This window comes from Penicillium crustosum (assembly GCF_028827405.1).
Source record: "Penicillium crustosum strain IBT 35664 chromosome Unknown utg000001l_segment0_segment0, whole genome shotgun sequence".
In the NCBI taxonomy this organism is placed as follows: Eukaryota; Fungi; Ascomycota; class Eurotiomycetes; order Eurotiales; family Aspergillaceae; genus Penicillium; species Penicillium crustosum.
In genome coordinates, this window is record NW_026623122.1 from 3522185 (window position 1) to 3544981 (window position 22797).

General features: G+C 47.8%; 11 protein-coding genes across 11 annotated transcripts; 6 read left to right on the plus strand and 5 right to left on the minus strand.

Annotated features, from left to right (window-relative positions):
* Positions 1–1421: 1421 nt before the first annotated feature.
* N7487_001315 (ubiquitin carboxyl-terminal hydrolase) lies at positions 1422–3494 on the plus strand (the record flags this gene model as incomplete). Its single annotated transcript, XM_056869063.1, has 3 exons — positions 1422–1649; positions 1718–2130; positions 2213–3494. The coding sequence occupies 3 exons, from the start codon at positions 1422–1424 to the stop codon at positions 3492–3494; spliced, it is 1923 nt and encodes a 640-aa protein (XP_056733847.1).
* Positions 3495–3609: 115 nt separating this feature from the next.
* On the plus strand, positions 3610–4185 carry N7487_001316 (uncharacterized protein; the record flags this gene model as incomplete). Its single annotated transcript, XM_056869064.1, has 1 exon — positions 3610–4185. One exon carries the CDS (start codon positions 3610–3612, stop codon positions 4183–4185), a length of 576 nt encoding a protein of 191 aa, XP_056733848.1.
* Positions 4186–4661: 476 nt separating this feature from the next.
* Positions 4662–5869, minus strand: rpn8 (proteasome regulatory particle lid subunit RPN8; the record flags this gene model as incomplete). The annotated part of the gene is made up of 3 exons (XM_056869065.1): positions 4662–5264; positions 5343–5614; positions 5686–5869. 3 exons carry the CDS (start codon positions 5867–5869, stop codon positions 4662–4664), a joined length of 1059 nt encoding a protein of 352 aa, XP_056733849.1.
* Positions 5870–6302: 433 nt separating this feature from the next.
* On the plus strand, positions 6303–7654 carry adk1 (adenylate kinase ADK1). Its single transcript, XM_056869066.1, has 4 exons — positions 6303–6587; positions 6655–6707; positions 6770–6924; positions 7001–7654. Exons 1-4 carry the CDS (start codon positions 6428–6430, stop codon positions 7404–7406), a joined length of 774 nt encoding a protein of 257 aa, XP_056733850.1. The 5' UTR covers positions 6303–6427; the 3' UTR covers positions 7407–7654.
* A 127-nt stretch (positions 7655–7781) lies between these two features.
* Positions 7782–9166, minus strand: N7487_001319 (Gfo/Idh/MocA family protein; the record flags this gene model as incomplete). The annotated part of the gene is made up of 4 exons (XM_056869067.1): positions 9087–9166; positions 9012–9032; positions 8409–8939; positions 7782–8353 (listed from the first exon to the last, which is right to left on the minus strand). Exons 1-4 carry the CDS (start codon positions 9118–9120, stop codon positions 7782–7784), a joined length of 1158 nt encoding a protein of 385 aa, XP_056733851.1. The 5' UTR covers positions 9121–9166.
* Positions 9167–9329: 163 nt separating this feature from the next.
* On the minus strand, positions 9330–11551 carry N7487_001320 (putative mRNA cleavage factor complex component Pcf11). The gene is made up of 6 exons (XM_056869068.1): positions 11367–11551; positions 11099–11308; positions 10888–11064; positions 9930–10823; positions 9529–9879; positions 9330–9478 (listed from the first exon to the last, which is right to left on the minus strand). Exons 1-6 carry the CDS (start codon positions 11529–11531, stop codon positions 9431–9433), a joined length of 1845 nt encoding a protein of 614 aa, XP_056733852.1. The 5' UTR covers positions 11532–11551; the 3' UTR covers positions 9330–9430.
* An 830-nt stretch (positions 11552–12381) lies between these two features.
* On the plus strand, positions 12382–12866 carry N7487_001321 (uncharacterized protein; the record flags this gene model as incomplete). Its single annotated transcript, XM_056869069.1, has 4 exons — positions 12382–12516; positions 12575–12599; positions 12674–12683; positions 12740–12866. 4 exons carry the CDS (start codon positions 12382–12384, stop codon positions 12864–12866), a joined length of 297 nt encoding a protein of 98 aa, XP_056733853.1.
* A 571-nt stretch (positions 12867–13437) lies between these two features.
* Positions 13438–16079, plus strand: N7487_001322 (putative microtubule binding protein HOOK3; the record flags this gene model as incomplete). Its single annotated transcript, XM_056869070.1, has 7 exons — positions 13438–14813; positions 14865–14922; positions 14976–15052; positions 15108–15220; positions 15285–15667; positions 15742–15837; positions 15897–16079. The coding sequence occupies 7 exons, from the start codon at positions 13438–13440 to the stop codon at positions 16077–16079; spliced, it is 2286 nt and encodes a 761-aa protein (XP_056733854.1).
* Positions 16080–16245: 166 nt separating this feature from the next.
* On the minus strand, positions 16246–17793 carry N7487_001323 (putative mitochondrial GTP/GDP transporter Ggc1; the record flags this gene model as incomplete). The annotated part of the gene is made up of 7 exons (XM_056869071.1): positions 16246–16784; positions 16838–17015; positions 17071–17204; positions 17276–17389; positions 17449–17490; positions 17547–17584; positions 17640–17793. The coding sequence occupies 7 exons, from the start codon at positions 17791–17793 to the stop codon at positions 16449–16451; spliced, it is 996 nt and encodes a 331-aa protein (XP_056733855.1). The 3' UTR covers positions 16246–16448.
* A 903-nt stretch (positions 17794–18696) lies between these two features.
* N7487_001324 (autophagy-related protein 8) lies at positions 18697–19221 on the minus strand (the record flags this gene model as incomplete). The annotated part of the gene is made up of 3 exons (XM_056869072.1): positions 18697–18730; positions 18789–19021; positions 19132–19221. The coding sequence occupies 3 exons, from the start codon at positions 19219–19221 to the stop codon at positions 18697–18699; spliced, it is 357 nt and encodes a 118-aa protein (XP_056733856.1).
* Positions 19222–19838: 617 nt separating this feature from the next.
* hem13 (coproporphyrinogen oxidase) lies at positions 19839–21432 on the plus strand. Its single transcript, XM_056869073.1, has 2 exons — positions 19839–20144; positions 20199–21432. The coding sequence occupies exons 1-2, from the start codon at positions 19896–19898 to the stop codon at positions 21303–21305; spliced, it is 1356 nt and encodes a 451-aa protein (XP_056733857.1). The 5' UTR covers positions 19839–19895; the 3' UTR covers positions 21306–21432.
* The last annotated feature ends 1365 nt before the right edge of the window (positions 21433–22797 follow it).

Here is a 22797-nt window from a genome sequence, read left to right on the forward strand (position 1 = left end):
CTCAAGTGGTAGCGAAGAGCTAGTGGCGCTGCGCGGAGTGTTTCTCTTTTCTATTTATTATCGCGATCGCCCTAAATATCCGACACGCACCCGTTGGACCCGGTTTTTTTGGTGGGTTTTGATTCGAAGCTCATTATTTTGGTGTCATTTCGGTCCTTGTCATCCTTTGGATAATTTCAGGTATGGATATTAGGGGGGTTTCTCTGGGAGCTTATAGGTTTGTCTCTGACCCCATGTATGTACCTACCACTAGCCACATATGCACCATGAACGGAGAATTTTGGAGGGTTCCACTTAGATCATTGAGATCATCTACTTCAGCTGAAGTGGCGCTCAACCGTTTGGATTTGGGGGCAATGCGCTCAACGGTGGATCTTCGGTAGATGTGAGGAACCCTGCTGTCAATACCTTACCTTTTTTTGTGTATATATATATGTATAATATTTACTATGGATCATCGGAACAGGTCATACTTGTCCCGAGAGTGGATGTATCTCAAAATCCATACCCTTCCTAGATTCCATCTGTCCATAACACAAAGTACCAAGATAGAAATCTCGATATAGCAGGAAGGTATAGCTTTCGGCCGGATCTCTGGACATGTCACGACCAATCATTAACCTTTAGATTTCTATTTCATTTGGCTCCACATCTGAAACAGCTGCCTTGTGGGGGGTCAAGTCTCTTCTAGACACTGATAAACACTTTATAGACACTTTATAGGTGGAACCGGTTCATTATTTGCTCCTCCATATATACACTTATAAGAGTTAAGATTATCTGGGTAGACTGGTCTCGAACATTCTTAAATATAAACCGGGGGTAAACATTATAAAAAAAAAGGAAATTGGCCGATTCCAACTCATTGAGGGTCCCACTGGGCCCTGAAATTTGACGGAAATTGGAACTGAAATTGTTCCTTGACAACGTTGGAAGTTGGATCTCAGGGATGCCCAACTCACTACATTCATTTTCAACTGTTTTTTTTCTCTCTCTTTGAGTGAAAACAGCCTCTGGTTATTCTATTATTCTATTAATAGAGTTCTTAATAGAGAAATAGACACATTCCTTCCCTCAAAGGAGATTTCTTTGTTTAGACATGGCAAGCCGACTTCGACTCAAATGTAATATCGTGGGACTGGAAGCCCGTGAAAGAACAAAATAATCAAGATGAAGTATGAATGGATTTTGAGGGAGTGCCTCTGGTGTTGACTCGATAGATTTCTTGCCTTTCTTTGATCACTGTCTTCATATCGTTGATTCATTGGGTCGTATCATGAATTCTTTCAATTCCAAGTCGAGGCCCATCTTTTCTTTGGCGATGAAAACAATGAAAATCAGTTGCAAGGTAAGATAAATTAAACTGCGAATCCCTCAAGTGAGCAATAGTTGCACATCATCTATTCCCTTCATCTGCTATCATGGCCGAACCTAAACAAGCCGAGAAACTCCCAGAGAAATACCCACCGGTATTCGATGATGACTCAGACGAAAAGGAAGGAGAAGAAGCAGTCAAAAAGGTAGTTGAAAAGGCAGTGGGAGAGAAAGATGTAGACGACGAGGACGACGAAGAGTCAGAAGGAGAGATGGAAGTGGAAGATTTAACAGAGTTAAGAGTAAAGTCAGCAAAGGAGAAAAGGACACTGCGAGTAAGTGGTATAAACCTCAAGTCAACCTCATCATTCACCATCGACACACAGTCTAACAAAATGGATAGACTGTCATCCCCACGTATTGGCATCCCGACTTGCCCAATAAAACCACTGTGGGCTTTCCAAATGGCAAAGTGGACTGTTATCGAAATGTTGTCTTCCAGATGATTCTACATATGCCCATATTCTACAATTGGCTCATCTGGTACAAGGAGCACCATGCCCCTAGGGGTCATGTTTGCCTTCTGGGCACATCTGAAAACGGTCCCAGTGAATGCCAAGTTTGTCAAGTGGCTGAGATTGCTCAAGGGTTTTGGGCAGGTCAAGCTGAAACTGAAAGTTGGATGCCTACCTTTAAATCTCTCACAAACTCGCTCTTGCGTGGTTGGAAACCGGCTGGGGTAGACTCGGAACAAGACCCGGCAGAGTACTTTGACGTGCTTTATGGCGCCATCAAAAAGAGCACCAAGCCTATGATGTATGTTTTTTTTTCTCTTTCTTTCTCCCCGTATCCCCATATTCCCCAGATCCCCCCACAGAAGACTGACTTGAGACTCCAGGAAAGAAGACTTGGAAGATATGATCGAGGTCGAACTCATCATGGTGACGAGATGCGCTGGGAAAACCCCTTGTAACCCAAAATACATCTCAAGACGGCAACGGTTTATGATGATCAGCTTATCCGGAGAGGAGGGCGACACACTCCCCGAGAAGCCTACTTTGAGCGATGTAATCGAAAATCACTTTGACCATGAGGATAATTTCGGTGCGTGTGCGGACTGTGGAGGCAACAAGACAGCCAAAGAACAAATTGCAAATTTCCCCGAGCTTCTCTTGGTCCAGCTCAACCGCACCAGTGTGATGGGCAAGAAGATCGAGACAAATGTATATCTAACCAAGCAGTTAAATATCGAGACACGGTTCATGGATGAACGCTGGGGCAACCAACGAAAAGTCGTCCAGTATAAATTGACCTCGGTGGTCTTGCATCATGGCACGGATGTAACACGAGGTCATTACAGTATCGGTGTTAGAGGTAAAGGGGATAAATGGAGCGAGGCAAATGATCTACAAATCTTGAACTGGGACCCCGAAGGGCCTGGAGGCAACCCGATCCATCTCTCCACCGGTTATCTCTTTACATACCGCCGGTTACCCACGAATGACGAAGCACAGACACACCCAGAGGCACAGAAACTACAGAAAGAGGGAACCCCTGACTCCGATTCTGAACCACCTGAGAATCCTGAGAATCCTGAGAATCTTGAGAAACCTGTACTCAAGGGTCCTGTCCCCAAATCGGGCCCCAATGTCTTTGATCCCAAGGAATTAGCCAAGTTACTGGATGTCATGGTTCCCAAAGTTGTCGACAGCTATATAGCTCGCTCAGCAGATGCGAGGCGCAAGGAGTGGGAGAAATGGGCAAATGGATGGGAGAAGAAGAGGGAAGCAGCCCAGACAGCCCAAGCAGCAAAGACTTCGACTTCTGCTATTGGCTCTGCCATTGGTTCTGATATTGGTACCGGTTCCAATGAGGATATAGTCGACTGGACTAAGCAACGTGGACGACTTCAGATAACTTTGACTGCAGATGCAGGAAAAGGAGCAAGGGTGTTGGATCTTGAAGTTCAAGGATTGCACTACAATCGACTAAAGAGGAAGAAGGGAGAGAAGGCAGATGAAGGAGATGAAGGGGATGGAGGAGATGGGGGAGGTGGGGGAGGTGGGGGAGATAAGGAAGAAGTCAAGGAAAAAGAGTCGACATTTAATAAATTTAAGAAAAAGGTGCAAGGGAAAGCGAAGGATTATGGAGATGGGAAGGGGAAGAAGAAGAAGAAGTAGAAGAGAAGTTGAAGTTGAGATATCTCGGGACTTTCTTTTTTTTTTTTTTTTTTTTAGTTTCAATCTTCATCTTATTCAATGTCGTTCTCTTTACCTCTACTTTCCATCACATTAAATGGATTCAAATTCTCCTCAAATCTTCATTGATCGTTTGATCACAGAATTGGCACAAACTGGACATTCAAAACCCCTCAAACCACTGATGTTAACATTACACTGTCTATTCCCAAATGACTTCCTCCCTGCCCTTGATATTCTCGACCGCAAACTAGTTCGTCGCATTGTGCGCTCAGATCAATCTGCTACATCCCTAGAGAAACCCCAAGATATTTTCATTGTGATATCTGCCTCCGCGCCGCCTTCACTTCCCGGTTCATCAGTTTCCCAAGAAAAGGGCTACGAGGTTCGGCTGCGTGCCTGGAATTGCAGTTGTCCTACATTTACCCTGTCTGCGTACCGAGACTCTCAAATCCCGGCGAATCATTCGACAAACGAACTGAATCAGTTGGCCTATTCATTTGGCGGAACGCTAGCCTGTGGTACGGCTCGGGTGTCGCCTCCTACCTGCAAACATATCCTAGCCTGTATTCTATATACACGGTGTCCTGAGCTGTTCGGGGTTGACGGGGATGGCAAATTCACCGTTTCCAAAGAGGAAATGGCAGGCTGGTGTGCTGGTTGGGGTGGTTGATTTGCTTGGCTCTTGACACGTCAAACACAAATTGATGTACGAATATTATGCACTTGGAGCAAAGAGTCCTTGGCCCCGTGGTAGCTGCTGAAGCGACCATATGGGAACCATCCCAGATATCCGCAGATGACAACAGGTCCTCCAGACCCTTGTCCATTCCACATGAATCATCTGCCTGTGTCCGGGCAATCACTCCTTGAACACAGAAATCGGCTGGCCACGAATGGGGATTTGTCCCAGTGCCCTTAAGATTGCAGGATGACTGCATGGTAGATACGCCAAGGGGCAGTATTGTTACTCTAGATGTACTTGAAATATACACCTTACAGAGAAATTAAGGTCTTGGTTCGCTGTGCGAAATGGACAGACTTGGTCTGCTAATACAAAATGGGGAAAGAAAAAAACAGGTTGAAATGTCATATGCTTCACTTATTGGATTGACAATTCTTTCCGGAAGAGAATAAATTAAGAGACCCTTAGTTCTTCTTCTTGTTCTTGTCGGAGCTATCCTGCTCCTCCTTCTGGTCGCCATTTGGTGAACTGGCCTTCTTGACATCCTTGTCTCCCTTAGTTCCATTGGCCTCCTGGTCCCGCTTGGTGTCACTCTCCTCTTGCTGCTGTCGGTTCTGGATCTTGTTATCGATTAAGTCGTGGAAAGCCGTGATAGCACGGATCAAGCTGCTGATGTAGATAGCCATCAATTGGTCATTAGTCTTGACACTCATGGCCCGTGCCAACTCGCTGTTCTCGATCTGTGGCTCCTGGCCGTTGGTCCGCTGTGTCGCCGGTGGGGTTGACAGATTGGGAAGGAGGTTGAAGACATCCTGGAGGTTGCCTAGAATGGCGTGGTTGACGGGAAGTTCCTTGTCGAGAACTTTCTGGAGGTATTGGCCAATATCGCGTAGCCGCAGATGCAATCCTTGCAGTGACTGCAGCTGCGACGTGATACGGGTGGAAAGTGTGCCGACTGCGACGTCCCTGATGTCTCGGAGAAGGTGCTCCACACCAATCTCCTCTGCTTCTTCTGCCTCGATTATCGATGGGGTGTGCACAAATGTTCGGGAGGTTGTTGTGCCATCCTACAAGTGAAACAAAAATGGCCCTGGTTAGCTCTGGTGGCCTGGTGGGTGCGTCCCTCGGATTCAATGTAAACTCACATCCTTGATTTCGTCCACGGCGAAGTAAGCATCTGTAGGCACACCGACTTCCTTGGGTTGTACGTCGACAATAACCAGCAAGGGGTTGGGCGTGTATTTCTTGAAGAGCTCATTGATCTCCAAATCCGAAGCGCGCAGCTTAGGACCCGAGTGGTACCAGCCGACTAGCTTCTCGCGAGCATTGATTTTCTTGAACATATCCCTCATCGACTCAACGAAGTTGTGATCCAAGAACCATACTGATGGGTCTTTTTCATCCTCCTCGAACGGGACTAGAGAGATAAGAAACACAGATGTCAGCTTGTCTGTTGTATGGGTTTGATTCACCGAAGCTTGCACTTACCAGCAAAACTGTTTGATACCCGGACATTATCGCCCGAGTTCTCACCCAGCAGCACACCTACCACACGTTTCCGGGTACCCTTTGCCGTTCTCCCATAGTGATCTGCGACGGAAAGGAGGACTAACGGGGCAACCGTCACGGAGCGGTTGACGAGGGATAGCGTGTCCGCCGTGGTGGCAGGCATCGTGAAAGGGAGAAAAGGTGAAAAGAGGTCGAGAGCTATAAGGAAAGATTCAAGCTCGTAGATCAAATAAAAATCCAATGAAACAGCAAATCAACGCGAGACAGGAGAATGCGGTGGATGGAGAGCGATGATGCACCGGTGCTCTTGAGAGCTCTCCGCCACAGAACTGCGCCATCTTGAGGCTGGAGAACTTAGTAAGCATCCAGGCTTGTCCCGGTGAAGAGGAAGCTTGAAAGAATACATATGTATGTTATGTGTTATCTTGTATATTGATGGATTCAATCTTATTATACAAAAGAATATAGAATATATAAAATATATTAAAAAAAAAAACATGTATAGATTTTAAACATTTAATTAATATCAGGATATATAACTTGTATACATCGTCCTCTACATTGTGTGTACTATAGTAATTCAAATCCATTCCCTTGTGAAGCCCGTGCTTTCCGAACCTCGGGCGCTAAGTTCCTTGCGATTCTTCCCTTTCTCCATTTTCTCCGTTTCCCCGTCTACAGTCTTTCCCTTCTTCAACACTCTCCCCTCTTACAATTCACAATGGCTCCCATCACTGAAGAGGCCGTCTCCGGTCTGAAGAACACCATCCAGCAGCTGGAGGCAAAGGTGTCCGAGCTTGAGAGCCGTCTCGCCAATGGCGGCAAGCCCAAGTCCGCTGCCGAGCAGATGCGCATCATCCTGATGGGCCCTCCTGGTGCAGGTATGCAATTGAAACATAACTGGAGTGGGAAAACAAAAAGGCAATGGATATTAACAGTTTCAATTAGGCAAGGGTACTCAGGCCCCGAACCTTAAGGAAAAGTACTGCGCGTGCCACCTGGTAAGTAGAAAGTTTGCCTGAGTACAACATAAGCTCCCCCCGCTGATATATTTCCTGAATAGGCCACCGGAGACATGCTGCGGTCCCAGGTCGCAAAGAAGACCGACCTTGGAAAGGAAGCCAAGAAGATCATGGACCAGGGTGGTCTCGTTAGCGACGAGATCATGGTCAACATGATCAAGAGCGAGCTGGACAACAACCCAGAGTGCAAGAACGGGTGCGTATCTCTACATTCCATTCCCAAATTTGTTTTCTTCCGAAACCTGGCCAGAATTAACATGAGAGGTGGACAGTTTCATTCTGGATGGTTTCCCCCGGACGGTTGCGCAGGCCGAGCGTCTCGATGACATGCTCACTGCCCGTGATCAGAAGCTCCAGCACGCCGTTGAGCTGCAGATCGACGACTCCCTGTTGGTGGCTCGTATCACCGGCCGCCTGGTCCACCCTGCCTCTGGCCGCTCGTACCACAAGATCTTCAACCCGCCCAAGGCTGACATGAAGGACGACATCTCCGGAGAGCCGCTGATCCAGCGTTCCGATGACAATGCCGATACCCTCACCAAGCGTCTGGCTACTTACCACGCCCAGACCACCCCCGTTGTCGACTACTACAAGAAGACCGGTATCTGGCGTGGCATTGATGCCAGCCAGGAGCCTGGCCAGGTCTGGAAGAGCATTCTTGGAGTCTTCCGCCAGTAAACAATTCTGTTGGATTAGTTGTGTTTTAAAAAGGGGAATTTGGGGGGTAATTTGGGACAATTTACCAGTCCAGGCTCCGTGATGTCTACCTTTCTTTTTTCCCTTATGTTTTTTTCTTAATTGGGCACACCGGAAGCATGGCTGGTGTTTTCGTCCACATATAGACGTGGGTTTCTCCCCTTGACCGCCATGTATAGTATGTGTGTACGTTGGAGTACCGAATACACTCAAGACCGGTATGCATTCAATTGAATCTTTTGGTAAATCTTGTAGTCTTTCTTTCCATTCGGAGTTCAATGCGACACACATGGGTAGATGTGGTGTAGGAATTCACCTAATACTAGTATTATTTAAACTTGCCCTGTAAACCCATACCTAAAGTTGTAGAGGATACTCGGTTGACTCAATCTTCTGAGGATAGGTCAAACCACCCTGCTTTCGCACTTCATCCATGACCTCCATAATCACGATACTCTCTTCCAATGGCAGGCCCTCACTCTCGAGTTTGCCATCGCGGAGACAACGAGCAACCTCATCAGCCTCCCAGTACATACCCTTACCATTACCAGGGAACGGGCATTGGACCTCGCGGATCTCACCGCCACCCTTCTTGGGAATGATGCGGTAGCTCTCTGGTCGGAAAGGCTGGCCGTACACCTGGATCTCGCCTTTAGTGCCCTGAATACGGATGGGAGGACCAGCCGAGCCCTTCTCATCCGGATCAGCAGAGACACGAATGTTGGTCAGCGCGACACCGTGCGATTGTTGCGGGTGAGGACCATTCGAGGGAGTGCTTGTAGGGAAGCTCAGAAGCATGGTTGTAGACTCATCTGCGCCGGTGAGGTGATAAGGAGTCATCTGCGAAGTGACAGTAGGTGGCTTCCTCTGGTCTCGGGGCAGGGTGTGGTACAGAGTCTGGAAGACCCAGGTCAGGGAGTAGATACCCACTAGAAGAGCAAATTAGTCAGGGTTTCCATTTAACAACAATCCCGGAGACCTTACAATCCAAGAGAGCACCACCGGCCAAATTAGGGTTTACCATGCGGTGTGTGGTACCCCATTTCGTCTCAACATCATCGCCAAAGCTTGTATCAGCCACGACACGGAGGACCTCGCCAATCTCACCCTTCTGGATGAGCTCACGGATCTGAATGCTAAGAGGGAAATAGCGAGTCCAGACAGCTTCCATAAGGAAGAGATTCTTCTTGCGGGCAATCTCGATGAGGATCTTAGTCTGGGCAGCGTTGACGGTGAAGGCTTTCTCACAGAGAACATTCTTGCCCGCCTCCAGTGCGAGTCTGACGTTCTGGTAGTGGTGGGAGTGCGGGGTCGCTACGTAGATGACATCGACGTTGGGGTCGGCCACAAGAGTCTCGTAGTCACCATATGCGGAGCAGGGGGTTGTGATTCCCCGAGCCGATATGAATTGCTCGGCCTTTTCCTTGGACGAGGATGAGGCGACGGCGACCACTTGGTGGGCTACGTCAGAGGCATCGCGGACATTAGGGTCGATGAGAAGATCATTTGTGAATGCTGTTGGGGGGATAGGTTATTTCATCAGTTCTTATCTTATACAAGATATTGTAGAAGTAAGTAAGATCTTACTCTCAGCGATCCAGCCAGTGGCTATCAATCAGTTAGCTTTTTTTCTGTTTTTCTCTTTTTACCAGGATGTCATACCCATAATACCCCATCGAACAATGTGTGGCGCCATGACGGGAGTAAACTTGAGTAGAGTCGATTCAAAGGGGGCAATAGACGACGTTTGGAGAACAGATTGAAGAAAGGACAAGTTTACGGAGGAATTTATGGGGAAAATATAGCGGGGATGTGGCGAGCGGGGCAGCGTAGCAGCTTAGCAACTTAGCAACTTAGGAGGTTGTACATGTACGATCATAGGTGGATGGAGCCACGATACGGTTTGTTGGGAGTAGAAAGACTCAATTCGCTAATTAACGCCAGGGAGTTATTCCCTATGCAATGCAGTAATAATCACGTTGAAGTATGGTACAAAAAAAAGATCATCAGATCTCGGTCTTGATGCGCGTCTTCTGGCTTGGAGACTCAGTTCCCTATGTATAGTTAGCTCTCTGAACATCAAATAACTCCCAGAGCAACTCACTTCAGCTTTCCGCTTGCCCAGGACAGAGTCAGGCGTGCTGGTTCGTGTCTGGCGCGTCGGTACAGGGCCCTTGGTCACTTCGGAATAGCAGCTGGCATGATATACCCGACTTCCGACCTTGGTTGCGTCTTGCCAGATCCAGTCCTGTACATCCTCAGACCAGGTCGATTCGAATTTCTCTTGGCAGATGGGGCATGGGGTGTTGCGGAGAGTGGCATCATTTGGAGCTCGAATCCACGGCTTTGGTGGCTCTTGCTTGGTATTACCATCCACGCCTGCAGCTCCTTCGGTGGTGGTTTGGGGATCCGCAGCGCCATTCTCGTCGCCAGCCTCCCGAGATTTGATCCAGTCCTATTGGAGGTTAGAGATGAAATTTGAAGAAATACATGAGATGAACATACCCTTTCGTCAACATACCAGCTGCGATTCTGAGCCCGCCGAGAGGACTCAGTCATGCGCTGATTGGTCTTGAAATGCCAGTCCAGATGCCGGGCCTTCATTTCCTTGCCTTCGTCCGTGGTCAAGAAGCGACGGCCGCAAGTTCCACACCGGTTCGGTCGGGAATCATAAAGAGACACAATAAGTCCGAATCGAGGGATCTTCATAGACGCAGTGCTCATGGGGACCCCAGAGGATCCATTGGAAGGAATTGGAGTTTGAGCCGGAGCGGGGGTGGTAGGTTGCATTCCGTGGGGCAATATGAACGGCAAATTAGATCTCCCGGGAACTGGCGTTGAAGTCGAAGGCGTAAGAGATGAAGGCGTCGGTCCACCAGGTAGAAGTCCACGTGCCCTCAAGGCAGCAATAAGAGGGTTCTCCGGTGCTGGCTGAGGAGGGCCGCTCTGGTGAGGATATTGGGGCATCTGAGGCAGCGCCGCCGGGATTTGAGGTGGCGGGGTGGACTGTTGACGTGAAGCGGTCGCTTTGATTAATTCAGCGAGAGTGTTATGGTTTAGTAGTTGCTGAAGGGGCTGCGAGACTGGTTGCGCTGGTGGTGTGGGAATTTGTGGAGGAGCGGACACTGCCGAGCCATTCGTAGCGGCATTGGGCCCAACCGATGGCGGTCTTGTGGCAGCGAGCGCAGAGACCTGATCGCGGACAAGTTTCAGCTGATCTGGAGCAAGCTGTTGTTTCTGTAGAATGGCCTGAAGATCTACCAACGCTTTCAAGCGTTGTTGAGAGACGGGGTTAAAAGGACTGTTAGCGAAATCAATCTTTGCAGAAGCGATCAAGGCATCCACGTCTCGATTGAGATAGCTCAAATCGATATCCTGCCGATGAATCTGGGGAGGTGCCTGTAAGACTCATTAGCTTTATATCTGGTGGTGACATGTAACACGCAGACGCAAGTAGACTTACCGAATTGGAATGACCAGTATTGGGATACTGGTTGTGTGAAGGCCGAGACATGTTCTGTGTAGAGTTGTTGGTCCATCCAGTTGGAGTCCCATTTCCACGACTACGGCCGAGTATGTCCGGTTGAGCTCGGGCCTGTTGTTGTTGCAAAGCCGCAGTGCGCGCTTTGATGAGAGCACTCTCGATGTTGCGTGTGATGTCGGGGGGGGAAAACCGGGCGCGTGTCCAGGGAGCCTGGGGCCGGCTGCTTCCATGTGTTGAGCATCTCATCCAACTTCCTTCGGGTGTTTCCATCAACCAGAGTATAAACATTCATAAATGTCTGGTACATGTTGCGGCCAAGGAAGAGGGTGTAGGGGCTTCCAACGTTCTTGACAATGGAATCGGCTACATAGAGGGCTGGAAGCTTCTGCAGGGGTGGTGTCTACATAGTGGTTAGTACTCATCCTGTACTACGCCACAACAAAATCAGGAGCACCTACTGATCGAATGTGGTTCTCCAGGACCCGGGAGATAGCCATTGCGTGTTCGGTATTTTCTTTGGCAATGACAGTCAGAGTACGGATCTGGATTCCATCATTGGTAGTTAGATCCTCCAAGGAGCTCTTGTAATCCTCCGCAATTTCGTCGGAAATGAGGCCGGACATTATGGCGATGTGGGATGAGTGGTGATCTGGATTTATCAGAGATGTCGAGGGCAGAAATCAATATCAAGACAAAGTTCAGCACGTGGTCTTGTTTTTTTTTCTTTTCTTTTCTTTTCTTTTCTCCTGTTCTTGTTCTTTGTTCTCTGAGTCTTGTGTGCTTCCGAGTTTGATTGTTCTTCTTTTCACTTCTTCCTTTTGGATGGCTTCTGCCTGTCCTTTTCCCTGTGACTATCGAGACTTGTCTTCTTTTCTTCTTAATCCTTGTCCTCGTTCCAAGGAACAAATTCTCTTGGATCAGCGCAAAGATGGAGAAATAGTCGGAACTTGTAAATGCTTGCTAGCTATCTTTGCGAGAATTGAGAAAACAATAGTATTCAAACGCTTGCTCTCAGTCCAACCCAGCCCGTGACCTTCCAGTGCCCTTTGTATCTACCTTCCAGTCAAATAATCGCCGATGGGTGGTCATGAAACGAGGGAAGAAATGCTAGGCCGAAAAGCCTCGTGCGAAAAACCAAGCAGATGCGGGGAGTGGAAAATGAAGAAACAAGGAAGACTACCAAGAATGGGTAAATGCAAGAAAACAGCGCTGTAGAGTAGTGAAGCAATGAAAAATTGAAGGTGGACAAGAAAAAAGAGAGAGAAGTGAAGTGGTGAAGTGGTTGAGGTGTTGAGGTGAAAGTGCCAAAGAGAAAGGGATTGTCAGAAAGAGATATAGTCATGTGATCGTGGAATGACGCATTCAACTACTCCTCGTCAGACGACTTGCTCTACTTTACTTTACTTTACTTACTCTATACGGACTACATTCCCAACTTATTTGACAGATATTATTGCCCTTTTTCTTTTCAATATGAAGCTTACATTTGCCGCCCTACTAGTTCTACCACTAGCACTAGCAGGTTCACTCAAGTCCGTCATCGTTACTTTCCCCAAGGGAACGCCTGACTCGGTGGTTAAACAAGCCAAAGTCTCGCTAGTGGCTTCAGTACGCAGTGCTTCTTTGTTGTCATGAGGCTGTTATGACTCGGAACTGACACTTTTAGGGCGGCATCATCACGCATGAATACCGTAAGTATTACGTTCTACCTTATGCCACGCTCAAAGATAGAGATATCATATACTAACATACATTTCTTATCCAGGTTTGATCAAGTACAAATTCAACCAAGGTGCCTATCTTATAACTCACTTTCTAACTATGGCTTTAGTGGCTTCGCTGCCGAGGCTCCTGTGAACGCTCTCCAGACCCTCTCCACACAGGATACTCAATACAAACCGGATATCGAAGAAGATAAGGTTGTCAGTGCGTATGGAGATTATGCAGCTGCGGTCTAATATGCCCTCTCTAATGAGATACCGGGGGTTATGAATCTCATGGCTCTGAGCATCACTGAGCATATCATGACGTCCAGAGGCAAACCCACGTTGGGATGAACCAATGAGAATCTCATTTTCGGAAAGGATTGGATGATGCGTGATTTAATGCAACCTCGGCGTTTGGATGTATACAATGTGGAGTAAATGGTTGAGCCTTTATGCTTCTAGTAAGGGCCTTTGGGGGAAACAGGTTTATTGGGGGGGAGGGTTTTTTTTTTTTATGATCTTCTCAAAAACATACAATATAGTTATTCATTAGTACATTGTATCATTTAAAATTCAAGAAGTGAGTTGTGTACGTCAAGGTACGTAGCAAATCAAAGAGCATAGACAACATAACTTGTACGGAGTAGGGCCGATCATCCTTTCTCCCCGCTAGTTGACTCCCGTGGCCCCGATGGCGCGTGGATCTGGAAACTCCCTCGAGAGCCACCGAGGCATTCTGCGTAATCCCTCGCTTTCGAATCTTGGAAATGCTGGAATTGCTGGAATTACAGGCCTCTTTGTCACTTGATTAAAACGCGTCAAAATGGCATCGGAACACACGGTGACCAAGGTGTTGTTAGAATGGATCAACAGCTTCTCCTTGGGCAAAACCCTCCGAGCCACGGATGAATTGACCGATGGAATTATTCTGTGGGAGATTCTCCAGGATATCGACCCTCAGTTTTTCCTTGAGGAAATCCCAGAGCGCAACCCCTCCGACCACTGGGTGGCCAAGTGGCAGAACCTGAAGCACATTCACAAACTACTGCTCAACTACATTCGACACCAAAACGATGACATCCTACCCTCCGGTCTCGATCCATCGCCTGATCTCGAGTCTATCGCCGAAAAAGCCTCTTCCAAGGAAACAAACAAACTGCTGAAGCTTCTCCTGATCGCCGCCATCAGCTCCCCCAACGCCGGAACATACGTACAAACACTCCAGGAACTAAGCACCTCGACACAAGAGGGGCTCAGGGATATTATTGAGGAGGCACATAATGGCCAGTACGAGCCGATGGACGCTGCGGACGAGCTCAGGGAAGACCTGGCCAAGCACGATCGCCCTGTGGACCTGGAACTGCAATTTGAAGAACGCGTCGGGAAAGTGCTTGCGGAGAACGACCGTCTAACACACGAGAAAAAGGAGTTGGAAAAGGCATTGGAGGACCTGCACAATCGCCTGGCGCGTCTCCAGGAGAACAATGACACCCTACAGAATCGCCTCGCCTCTACCGAGGACCGGCTAGTCACATTGAAATCCGGAAAAGGTGATATTGGTCACAATGCAAAGGCATTGGAAAGCAAGACTCGTCAACAGGACGATCTAATTGCTTCTCAAGAAGCGAAGTTGACCGCAGCCCAGGATGAAATTGACAGCCTTCGCATGACGGTCGAGTCCTTGCGAGTCAAGAACCAGCGCTATCAGAAGTTGCAAGATGACTATGATGAGCTCCGCACCGAGAAGGATCAGCTCGCGCGCAAGGCAAATGCGGCCGAGAAATACCGCCAAAAGCTGCAAGCCAGCCAAGACTTTGAGAAAGAGAACCAGACCCTCAAGAACCAGATCAAAGATCTCCAGCAACAGCTGAAAGAGTCAGACGCGCAGCAGCGATGGTCTTCGGAGCGTGATGTGGAACTGGAAGAGTACCGCAAGCTTCTGCCACAAGTTGAGCAGGAATGCAATGAGATCCAGAATTTGAAGAAACAACTCGAGTTCAATAACCATGCTCTGACCGAACGACTGGAAAGTGCGGACGAACAGCACGAGAGAGACGACGCTTTGATCACCGAACTACGTGAACGCCTCGGGGAAATGGACGGCTTACCGGGCAGCGCGTCGCCTGGCTCTGAGACTCCTAAAATGCAAGGGACATTGCACAAGGACTTCGAGGCACTCGGTGTCAAGGAATCTCAACTGTGTGTATACAATTTGCCTTCGCGGCCTTTCTGGATACTAACTCTTGACAGTAAATCTGATAATGATGACTTGAAGCGGGAAACGGAGTCGATTAAAGCGCCCTCAGCTGTATGTGTACCATGTGTTCTCTACCGTACCCTCTCGATACTAACAACCAGCAGCCAGCCTCTCACACTGGGGGCTTCTCGGAAAACTTTGCTGCATCCGTGCACCTGGCTCGCTCTGGTTCCACCCAAAGGTTTGATTGCCCGACATTGGATTTCTATGAACAGGATATCTAACATGCTTCACAGCGACGACTATTGGAAACTATACGAGAACTATACCGGAGCTCTTCAGAAGATTGCAGAGGTCCAGGACACCTTGGAAACAGCCAAAAGGGACCTGTCTGATACACAGGCTGAACGTAAGTGTTTGATTGCTCTGGTTCTACACATCCGAGGGAAAACATGTGACTTACAATCTGGAAGTTGGCCTTGTCAATGCGGAGCAGGTCGAGATGGTCCAAGGACTCGAAGCGCACAACTCGGCTGAATTAACAAAAATCCGGGATGACTGGGAAACCCTTACACAGAATGTCCATCACCTGGAGGCTGAAGTTGATGCCAGCCAAACTCTGGTGCGCGAAGTCTGTGCGGAACGAGAGGAACTGCGCAAGATGCTCGACAACAAGCAAAGCGAGATCAGCTCCGAAGATCAGGAAGTGATGAACGAGATGCAAATGCTCCTAGGCGAGTTTGAAACCCACAATACTGAGGGCGGCGAAGTACCCCAAAAATCAAGCTTCGAGCTCTTAAAGCAGTGTGCTGGAGTCTTGGAGAAGAACGTTGAACGACTTGCTCAGCGTGCAGAGGTCAGTTTTCCCACAAAGGATCCTCGCTACGTTTTATTCGGGTTGCGTTTGCTAATTCTAGCTTGGTTCTACAGTACATCCAGCAACAAAACGAGCTAGTCAAATCACTTCGTGAGCGTATGAAGAACTACGAAGAAAACCTAGACGATGGCATTTCCAAGGAGCGAGAGGTAAGTCGTCCCTTGATTCTGTTAGGTTCTAGCAGTATGCTGATGACACTTTTTTTTAGCTTGAGCTTCAGAATATTATCGACAGCCAGGCCCGAGAACTCAACCTTGTGGGCTCAGCTTGGTATCACCTTCAGAGCCGGTGGCAGAACAACAATATGACGGTATCACGATATCGACATGGAGCCAGCACGGGAGATTCCAAGGGCTGGCTAGCAAAGCAAAGAAGCGCTGTTACTGGTTAGTAGAATGCCTCACGAATCAAGTTTGTGCTATTTTCTTTTTTTATACATATGCGTTATGTTTTCGTTTACTGGTTTTGGATGTCGATATTCCCACTATACATCCCGTCTTATTCTTGTGGTTATTTCTAGCAATAGAATATATGTCATTTAAATAGAACTTGTCATTTAAAGCACCTCGGAGTCTTGATAATGCCATATGAATGTGTGTTGAAGTAGAGTGAGTTCATCGCATTCGGAAAATGTAAGCTACCTAAGTAGATCCCCGCAAGAAATAAAAGATGTCTATGAAAATACAAAAGTCTAGGTAGTTAACCTAGCTCAAGAAAGGAGAAATAAAAGGGGAAATGCAACTATTATAAAACATGATCTCTATACAACCTGGCCGAAAGCAGGAATCAAAGTCTGTGCCAGCCAGAAGCTGAAGACCAGCTTGGGGCCTGTCATCAGAAGCTTGGGGGTCAGACCCTTGAAGAAGCTGGTGGGGCCCTCGTTCTTAAGCATGGTGGAGACGATCTTGAAGCCAGACTCGGGGTTCTCGAAGTTGCGGTTCTGGATACGGGTCTTGATGACATCGAGGGGAGCGGAGACGACCAGGGAAGCGCTAGCACCGCAGACTGAGGCGACAAAGTTCTGGCCCCAGGTGGCAGTGTTGTAGTCGGTCAACTTGTAAATCTTTTCCTTGGCGAAAGCGGATCCACCGAAGAGCTGTAACAAAAGTTAGTTGGGGTTCAGTGATAGCAGACCGGGGCAAAGCATACAGCGAAGGAGCCAGGGGCGTTACGGGCGGCAGTCCAGCCAGCACCACGGTACAGACCCATACCCTCATCGGCAACAATCTTGAAAAGGCCACGGCCACGGAAGGCCTCGGGGTTAGTCTGGCGCTTAATCTTAAGAACGTCGAGAGGGAGCAGAATGATCTCTCCAATACCGATCAAACTAAAAGATTTCGAGTTAGATGTATCCTCGCGTCCAATGATCCAATTGTTCTTACCTTCCAGCAGTGGCGTGCATAATGGCCTTTCCGGTACCCTTGCCAAATGCATTGTCGAAGTCGGCACCGTGGTGCTTAGCGAGGTAATCGCGGGCGAAAGGCTGACCGCCGTACTTGTAGATGCGCTGGAGGACCTATAGATTCCAAACGGTATGAGCTGATTGTTCCCCTTCTCCTATTATTTTGTTGTCGACGAGTCACAAACCTTGTAACCGGCAGCGTATCCCAGGCCAGGGAACAGAGAGGTGAACTTGCGACCGATTGTGGCATTGACGTGCTCCCTGAATACAACCTCCTTGAAAGCGGTAGCGCTGGTGATCTGTCAAGGATCCCGTCAGCAATAGATACTTTTTCGTTCGTAAACAATCCGAATCTCACCCGGGTCTGGTTGCTCATCAATCGCTTGGCGGTGGTGTCAACCTATGGAGGATGTCAGTGTCCGGTCGCAATATCTCTCGAATCGGAGAAGGTCGTACGGGATGGAAGATCATCAACTCAGCAATACCGGCAGAGCCTAGAAGAGTCACAGGTCAGTAACGAGTTTTTGTGTTTTGGAACATCTGACTTACCGGAACCGAGGAGACGAGCAGTGGCAGACTCTTTCTTGACATCTTTGGAGGCAGCGCCAGCACTGGAAGCAATAGCGGGAGACATATTTTCTAATTGTAAAGAAATCCAAAAAAAAGAGCAAGAGAATGAGAACGCCGATGAATTCAGGAACATGTGCTCGGAGTTAAATTTTATCGAGGCACATTCGGCACTAGTCCCGTTTTGGAGCCGCCATCGGAGAGCCAAGGAGTTGTCGATAAGTACTAGTTTACATATTGTATAATAGAATGCCATTTAACAAGGTATCAAGAAGTAAATTATAGTCCCTAATCACTTGATTTCTATAATATAATTCCAATAGTTATAGACTCATTGTCCATCCCCCATAACTAAACCAGATAACCCCACAGTTCTATGAAAATATGCATCGGAATCCGTCGGTTGAAAGTGACGGAAGTGGATTCCTGCAATACAACTTGCTGCCTGTATACAGTAAATAGTATAACCTCGGAAGTGATGTGAAACTGTGCCTGAATAGTGCTCATGTCTTATATTTGTGGGGTTGAGGAACTATTTAGGGTTAGTGTTTGGAAACATTCCATGGTAACTACGATAACTATGGACCACTACGTACGTACAGAGGTATAGATATCTAGGTCTATACTATAAATGAATTCTACGAAGTAGAGTAGATCTACTCATTGCTAGAGCATGGCTGAAGAAATCATATTCTCAAGTGTAAAAACTTTATCTAGCCCGATTTGTGGTTGGTTTCCAGGTGTCCCGTCATTGCTCGACAGAACAAAACATTAAAAAAAAAAGAAATTGTCAAAAGAATCCCAGAATATTACCACAACCAGAGAAAGCTCATAATGATTGTAGTTGCAGCTAAAGAGCATAGGTGCCAAGCAAAGTCAGAAAGGAAATGCGTAGAACACCGAATGAAACGCCAGTGACCCAAAACCAGTATCCCAAGGTCGCAGAAGCCTCCTCGCCTGCCCGTTCATCCATCGTTGACTCACTCGTGCAGGTTGGAGTGGCTATACAGCAAAGCAAACGAGAGAGACCCAGCAACCTCTACAGGTCACCGAATGTGTTCTCGCCCGAGTATCTAACCGTTATGTAAGTATGATTTCATTTATTGACCAAAAAAAAGGGGGGGAACATACGTGATGTACAGGAAGCCATCTTCGTCCTTGTGCTCTTCGTAGATGCTACTCATGAGCGCAGCAGTTGGAGGGAGGACCTCATCAACGAAGATGAAGATAGCCTTCTCGGGGGAAAGCTTTATGCGCTTGCGGATCACATAGACAAACTGTCCCACAGTGAGGTCGGCAGGCACCAGGTACTTCTTCTTGTCGATGGTGGCGATATCCGACTTCTCGACCTTCTCGCAGATAACCTGTAGGTTGACAAGTCCGTTAGCTACCGAACAAGCGGTGAGGGTCCGAGAGTTTGGCTTCAGCCAACCACCCTCTTTCGGGGGAATCCCCTGGAATCAAAGATACTCACAGGAATTCGGTCGGCATATTTCTGGCGGATGCGCTCAGCCTCGGCCTTTCGCTTTTCGAAGGGGTGCTCGTCCTTAAACTTGGATCGCATCGTGACTGATAAGGGTCGATAAGTAAGAGCGGGTCGGGTGGAGAGTAAGATCAAAACACCAGGAAGCTCTGGTGCGAAGTTGGTAGCAGTGGTGGCTTTCTTGGTGGGAAGCTCTGAATGTGAAGTATCTTGCGGAAAGTAGAAAGAGAGAGAGAGAGAGATGAAGAGGGGTGATAGAGGATGACCAAGGCGACTCCCCCGCTGACGTTACGGTAATACCATCACGGGATCTACGGGCGGTGAGTCAATAGTCACGCGGCAGAAATCAGATGTCTCGATGGTTCTTACTCACGTGGATAGCAAAATACATCCATGGATGTTATTTACATACATACTACTCCGTTGGTGGATTAAGAGACATCTTAATACATTTTGTGTCAGGCCTTTAATAATATTTAAATGAAAGCAATCTTACCAATACCGGGGCTTACATGTACTGTCCCCGTTGGTGCCTATTTCAACTTCTCCCCCGGCAGCTTATCGTGCTTATCTCATCCAGCCAAACAGATCAAACTCGTCTCTAAGCAAGTCGTACGATTTGAGACCGAGGTTGCGTGGTGTTTTAGCTAAATTGTTGACTCAATTCAACTTCTTTCTCAAATCATTCAAATCCTTTGTTGTACAGATTTGGATTATCACTCTCTTGGTTCTGGCCATTGACCTTTTGATACTTCATGCTGGCAGCCATTCGCGCAACCAATCCTATTCCAAAAATGGCCACTCGATCATACACGCCTCTGCGGAGGTCACTGGGGCAGTTGTCTGCTCGAAGCACTCGCATTGCCGGTCGTCGTGCTGGACCCTCGTTTCGCGGATATTCTACTGGGCAGGAACCGCGTGAACCGAAGCCATTCACTGTCTGGAGACCATACTTGCGCCTCGCCTTTGGCGTGCCTTTCATCGGCGGAATTATATACTCAATGGTATGACACGTCGCTTCATAAAAAAACGAAGGTCAATTTGCTTATTTATTCCAGATGACGGAAGAAGTCACGGAACTCGACGCTCCATCCATAGTTGAAGTGGATGAGGCCCTCAAGCAATCATCGAAAATCAACGAGTCCTCGCCAATGCGGTTACGGATGGAAAAGCTTATCAAGCAACACCAGCAGAAGATTATTGAAGAACTAGGCAGAATCGATGGGAAACAATTCAAGACCGACACCTGGTCGCGTCCCAATGGCGGTGGCGGCGTTTCGTGTGTGCTGCAGGACGGAAACGTCTTTGAGAAGGCGGGTGTCAACGTCTCTGTGGTGTACGGCAAATTGCCCCGGCCAGCCCTTGAGAAGATGCGTGCCGATCACAAGTCCTTTATCGGCTCAGATGTGGACTCGCTAGATTTCTTCGCCGCCGGTCTCTCGCTGGTCTTGCACCCACACAATCCCATGGCTCCGACGGTGCACCTCAACTACCGCTACTTCGAAACGTCCGACCCTAAGGACCCTATTAATGGGGACAAGAACTGGTGGTTCGGAGGTGGCACGGATCTGACCCCGACCTACCTCTTCCCGGAGGATGCTCAGCACTTCCACAAGACCATTAAGGATACATGCGACCGCCACGATGCTACATACTACCCCAAGTTCAAGGCCTGGTGTGACAAGTACTTCTACATCCCCCACCGTGGTGAATGCCGCGGCGTTGGAGGTATCTTCTTTGATGACCTCGACGCCAACTTCCTTCAAACTTCCGCCGGCTCCTCCTCCAACCCTCAGGAGACGCTGTTCTCCTTCGTTTCGGACGGTCTGGCATCTTTCCTTCCTTCCTATGTGCCCATCATTGAGCGACGCAAAGATATGCTGTACACCCCAGAACAAAAGGAGTGGCAGCAGCTTCGTCGGGGCCGCTATGTGGAGTTCAACCTTATCTATGATCGTGGAACTAGCTTCGGCTTGCGCACGCCCAGTGCCCGCGTTGAAAGTATCTTGATGAGTCTCCCACGTACTGCTAGCTGGGCTTACATGGACCCTGTGTCTGGCACAAGGACAGAGAACATGCCTGTGGATGAAGATGACCTGGCAGAGGATAAGACCAGCGAGAAGGAGATTATGGATGTGCTGCGCCACCCCCGCCAGTGGGCGTGATTGATTCATATGCCATGTTCGGTATATGGTGTATTATGGTGTTTTCTTGATTTATGTGTGTATACTACCTAACAAAACATGTAGAGTAAATGTGAATAATTATTGGGCTAGATATCTCTACTGTCATGTCCACGACAACCTTGGAAGTCCTGGGACAAAAAACACAACTGATAAGGTAAAGGGGTTTTCATTCTCGATCGACCTGGGATCGTTAGAGACTCTTCAAAGCAGCAGTTTTGTGATAGATCTTGAGTCTATTCACTATTTTCCGCTCATGTAACCATATTCTCATTCATCTTTCATCAAATTGGTAAGATGGCCGAGTTGGTCTAAGGCGCCAGGTTAAGGTATACCTTAACTCCACAACTAGCAATAGTTTCCTGGTCTCGCAAGAGGCGTGGGTTCGAATCCCACTCTTATCATGATCTTTTTGTTTTTGTTCAGATCTGTCTCTATCTCGATATGAGATTTTTCTACTCATTCTTTTTTTTTAAAAAATGGGTATGTATATGGTAGTGATCACTTAAAGTAGTGTAATTTGATGTTTCCTAAGCGGAAACTTTGCCACTACGCATAGTCTTTTTAGCAAGGTTGTTACAACCTTGGAAATATATATATATATATATACCACGTGGATTATAGTATATACAGAAAATGCTTCAGCTACATTTGTCTATAAAGTTAGTGAGCTAAGGACCCATTCTATTGCCCAGTGCAAGCAAGTAGTAGGGTTGTGTTTGTTGCCTAGAAGACATACAGGGATTGTACAACATTTGAAGGATATAGATACAATTGCCATTTGACTTTACCTAGGTATGATATAACGTCAAACCTGTCATAGGGGCATACGAACCAACTTATCTGTCCAAGAAAGGCATTAACCAATTTATACACACATATGGCAGTGCATGCAGTATAGCCAGAAGATACATACCTATAGATACAATACAAATGTACATAGTGCCTTGACGTTACACCCCCATGACCGCAGTGGTTATCCTCATCCCAGCCCAACCCCGCGCGTCTGAAAAACCGAATCGACCCAACCTCCAAGTCTATGGATACGACTAGAATCGACATAAAGATGCCACCATAGCGGCCACGGACTGTCCCATGCTCCTCACCAAGCCCTTGATACTCACTCCAACGATGTTCACCGAGCACGTCCTACTCCCCGAGTAGTTCCCAAGGATAAAGGCAATATTACTCCTACTAAATCCCACCCGTCGAGCCAGAAAAATCCCAAGCTCTTACAAGGTATCTACCTAGCGAGCAAGTCGGATAGAACGGGTCTCACGAACAACAGTGATAATGCCGAGCGCCTGGTGTGTATTTCCCTTCTTACACGCTCCCTTTCCTGCCGTTTCGAGGAGAATGGGGGTTATGGTCAGGGCCAGTGTACTATTTTAACCCCAACTAAATATATATGTATTATAGTTTGTCCCATTTCAAGGCTCCGCAGGCCACCCTCCAACGAGAACCTCATCGGCAC

Excerpts from the sequence above, each read along its gene's own strand:
- adk1 (XM_056869066.1), top strand. The coding sequence starts at position 6,428 with ATGGCTCCCATCACTGAAGAGGCCGTCTCCGGTCTGAAGAACACCATC. Across the intron at positions 6,588-6,654 it reads GATGGGCCCTCCTGGTGCAG|GCAAGGGTACTCAGGCCCCG; the intron begins GTATGCAATTGA and ends AGTTTCAATTAG. Across the intron at positions 6,708-6,769 it reads AGTACTGCGCGTGCCACCTG|GCCACCGGAGACATGCTGCG; the intron begins GTAAGTAGAAAG and ends TTTCCTGAATAG.
- N7487_001320 (XM_056869068.1), bottom strand. The coding sequence starts at position 11,531 with ATGTCCGGCCTCATTTCCGACGAAATTGCGGAGGATTACAAGAGCTCC. Across the intron at positions 11,309-11,366 it reads TGGAGAACCACATTCGATCA|ACACCACCCCTGCAGAAGCT; the intron begins GTAGGTGCTCCT and ends ACCACTATGTAG. Across the intron at positions 11,065-11,098 it reads GCTCCCTGGACACGCGCCCG|AGTGCTCTCATCAAAGCGCG; the intron begins GTTTTCCCCCCC and ends CGCAACATCGAG.
- hem13 (XM_056869073.1), top strand. The coding sequence starts at position 19,896 with ATGCTGGCAGCCATTCGCGCAACCAATCCTATTCCAAAAATGGCCACT. Across the intron at positions 20,145-20,198 it reads GCGGAATTATATACTCAATG|ATGACGGAAGAAGTCACGGA; the intron begins GTATGACACGTC and ends TATTTATTCCAG.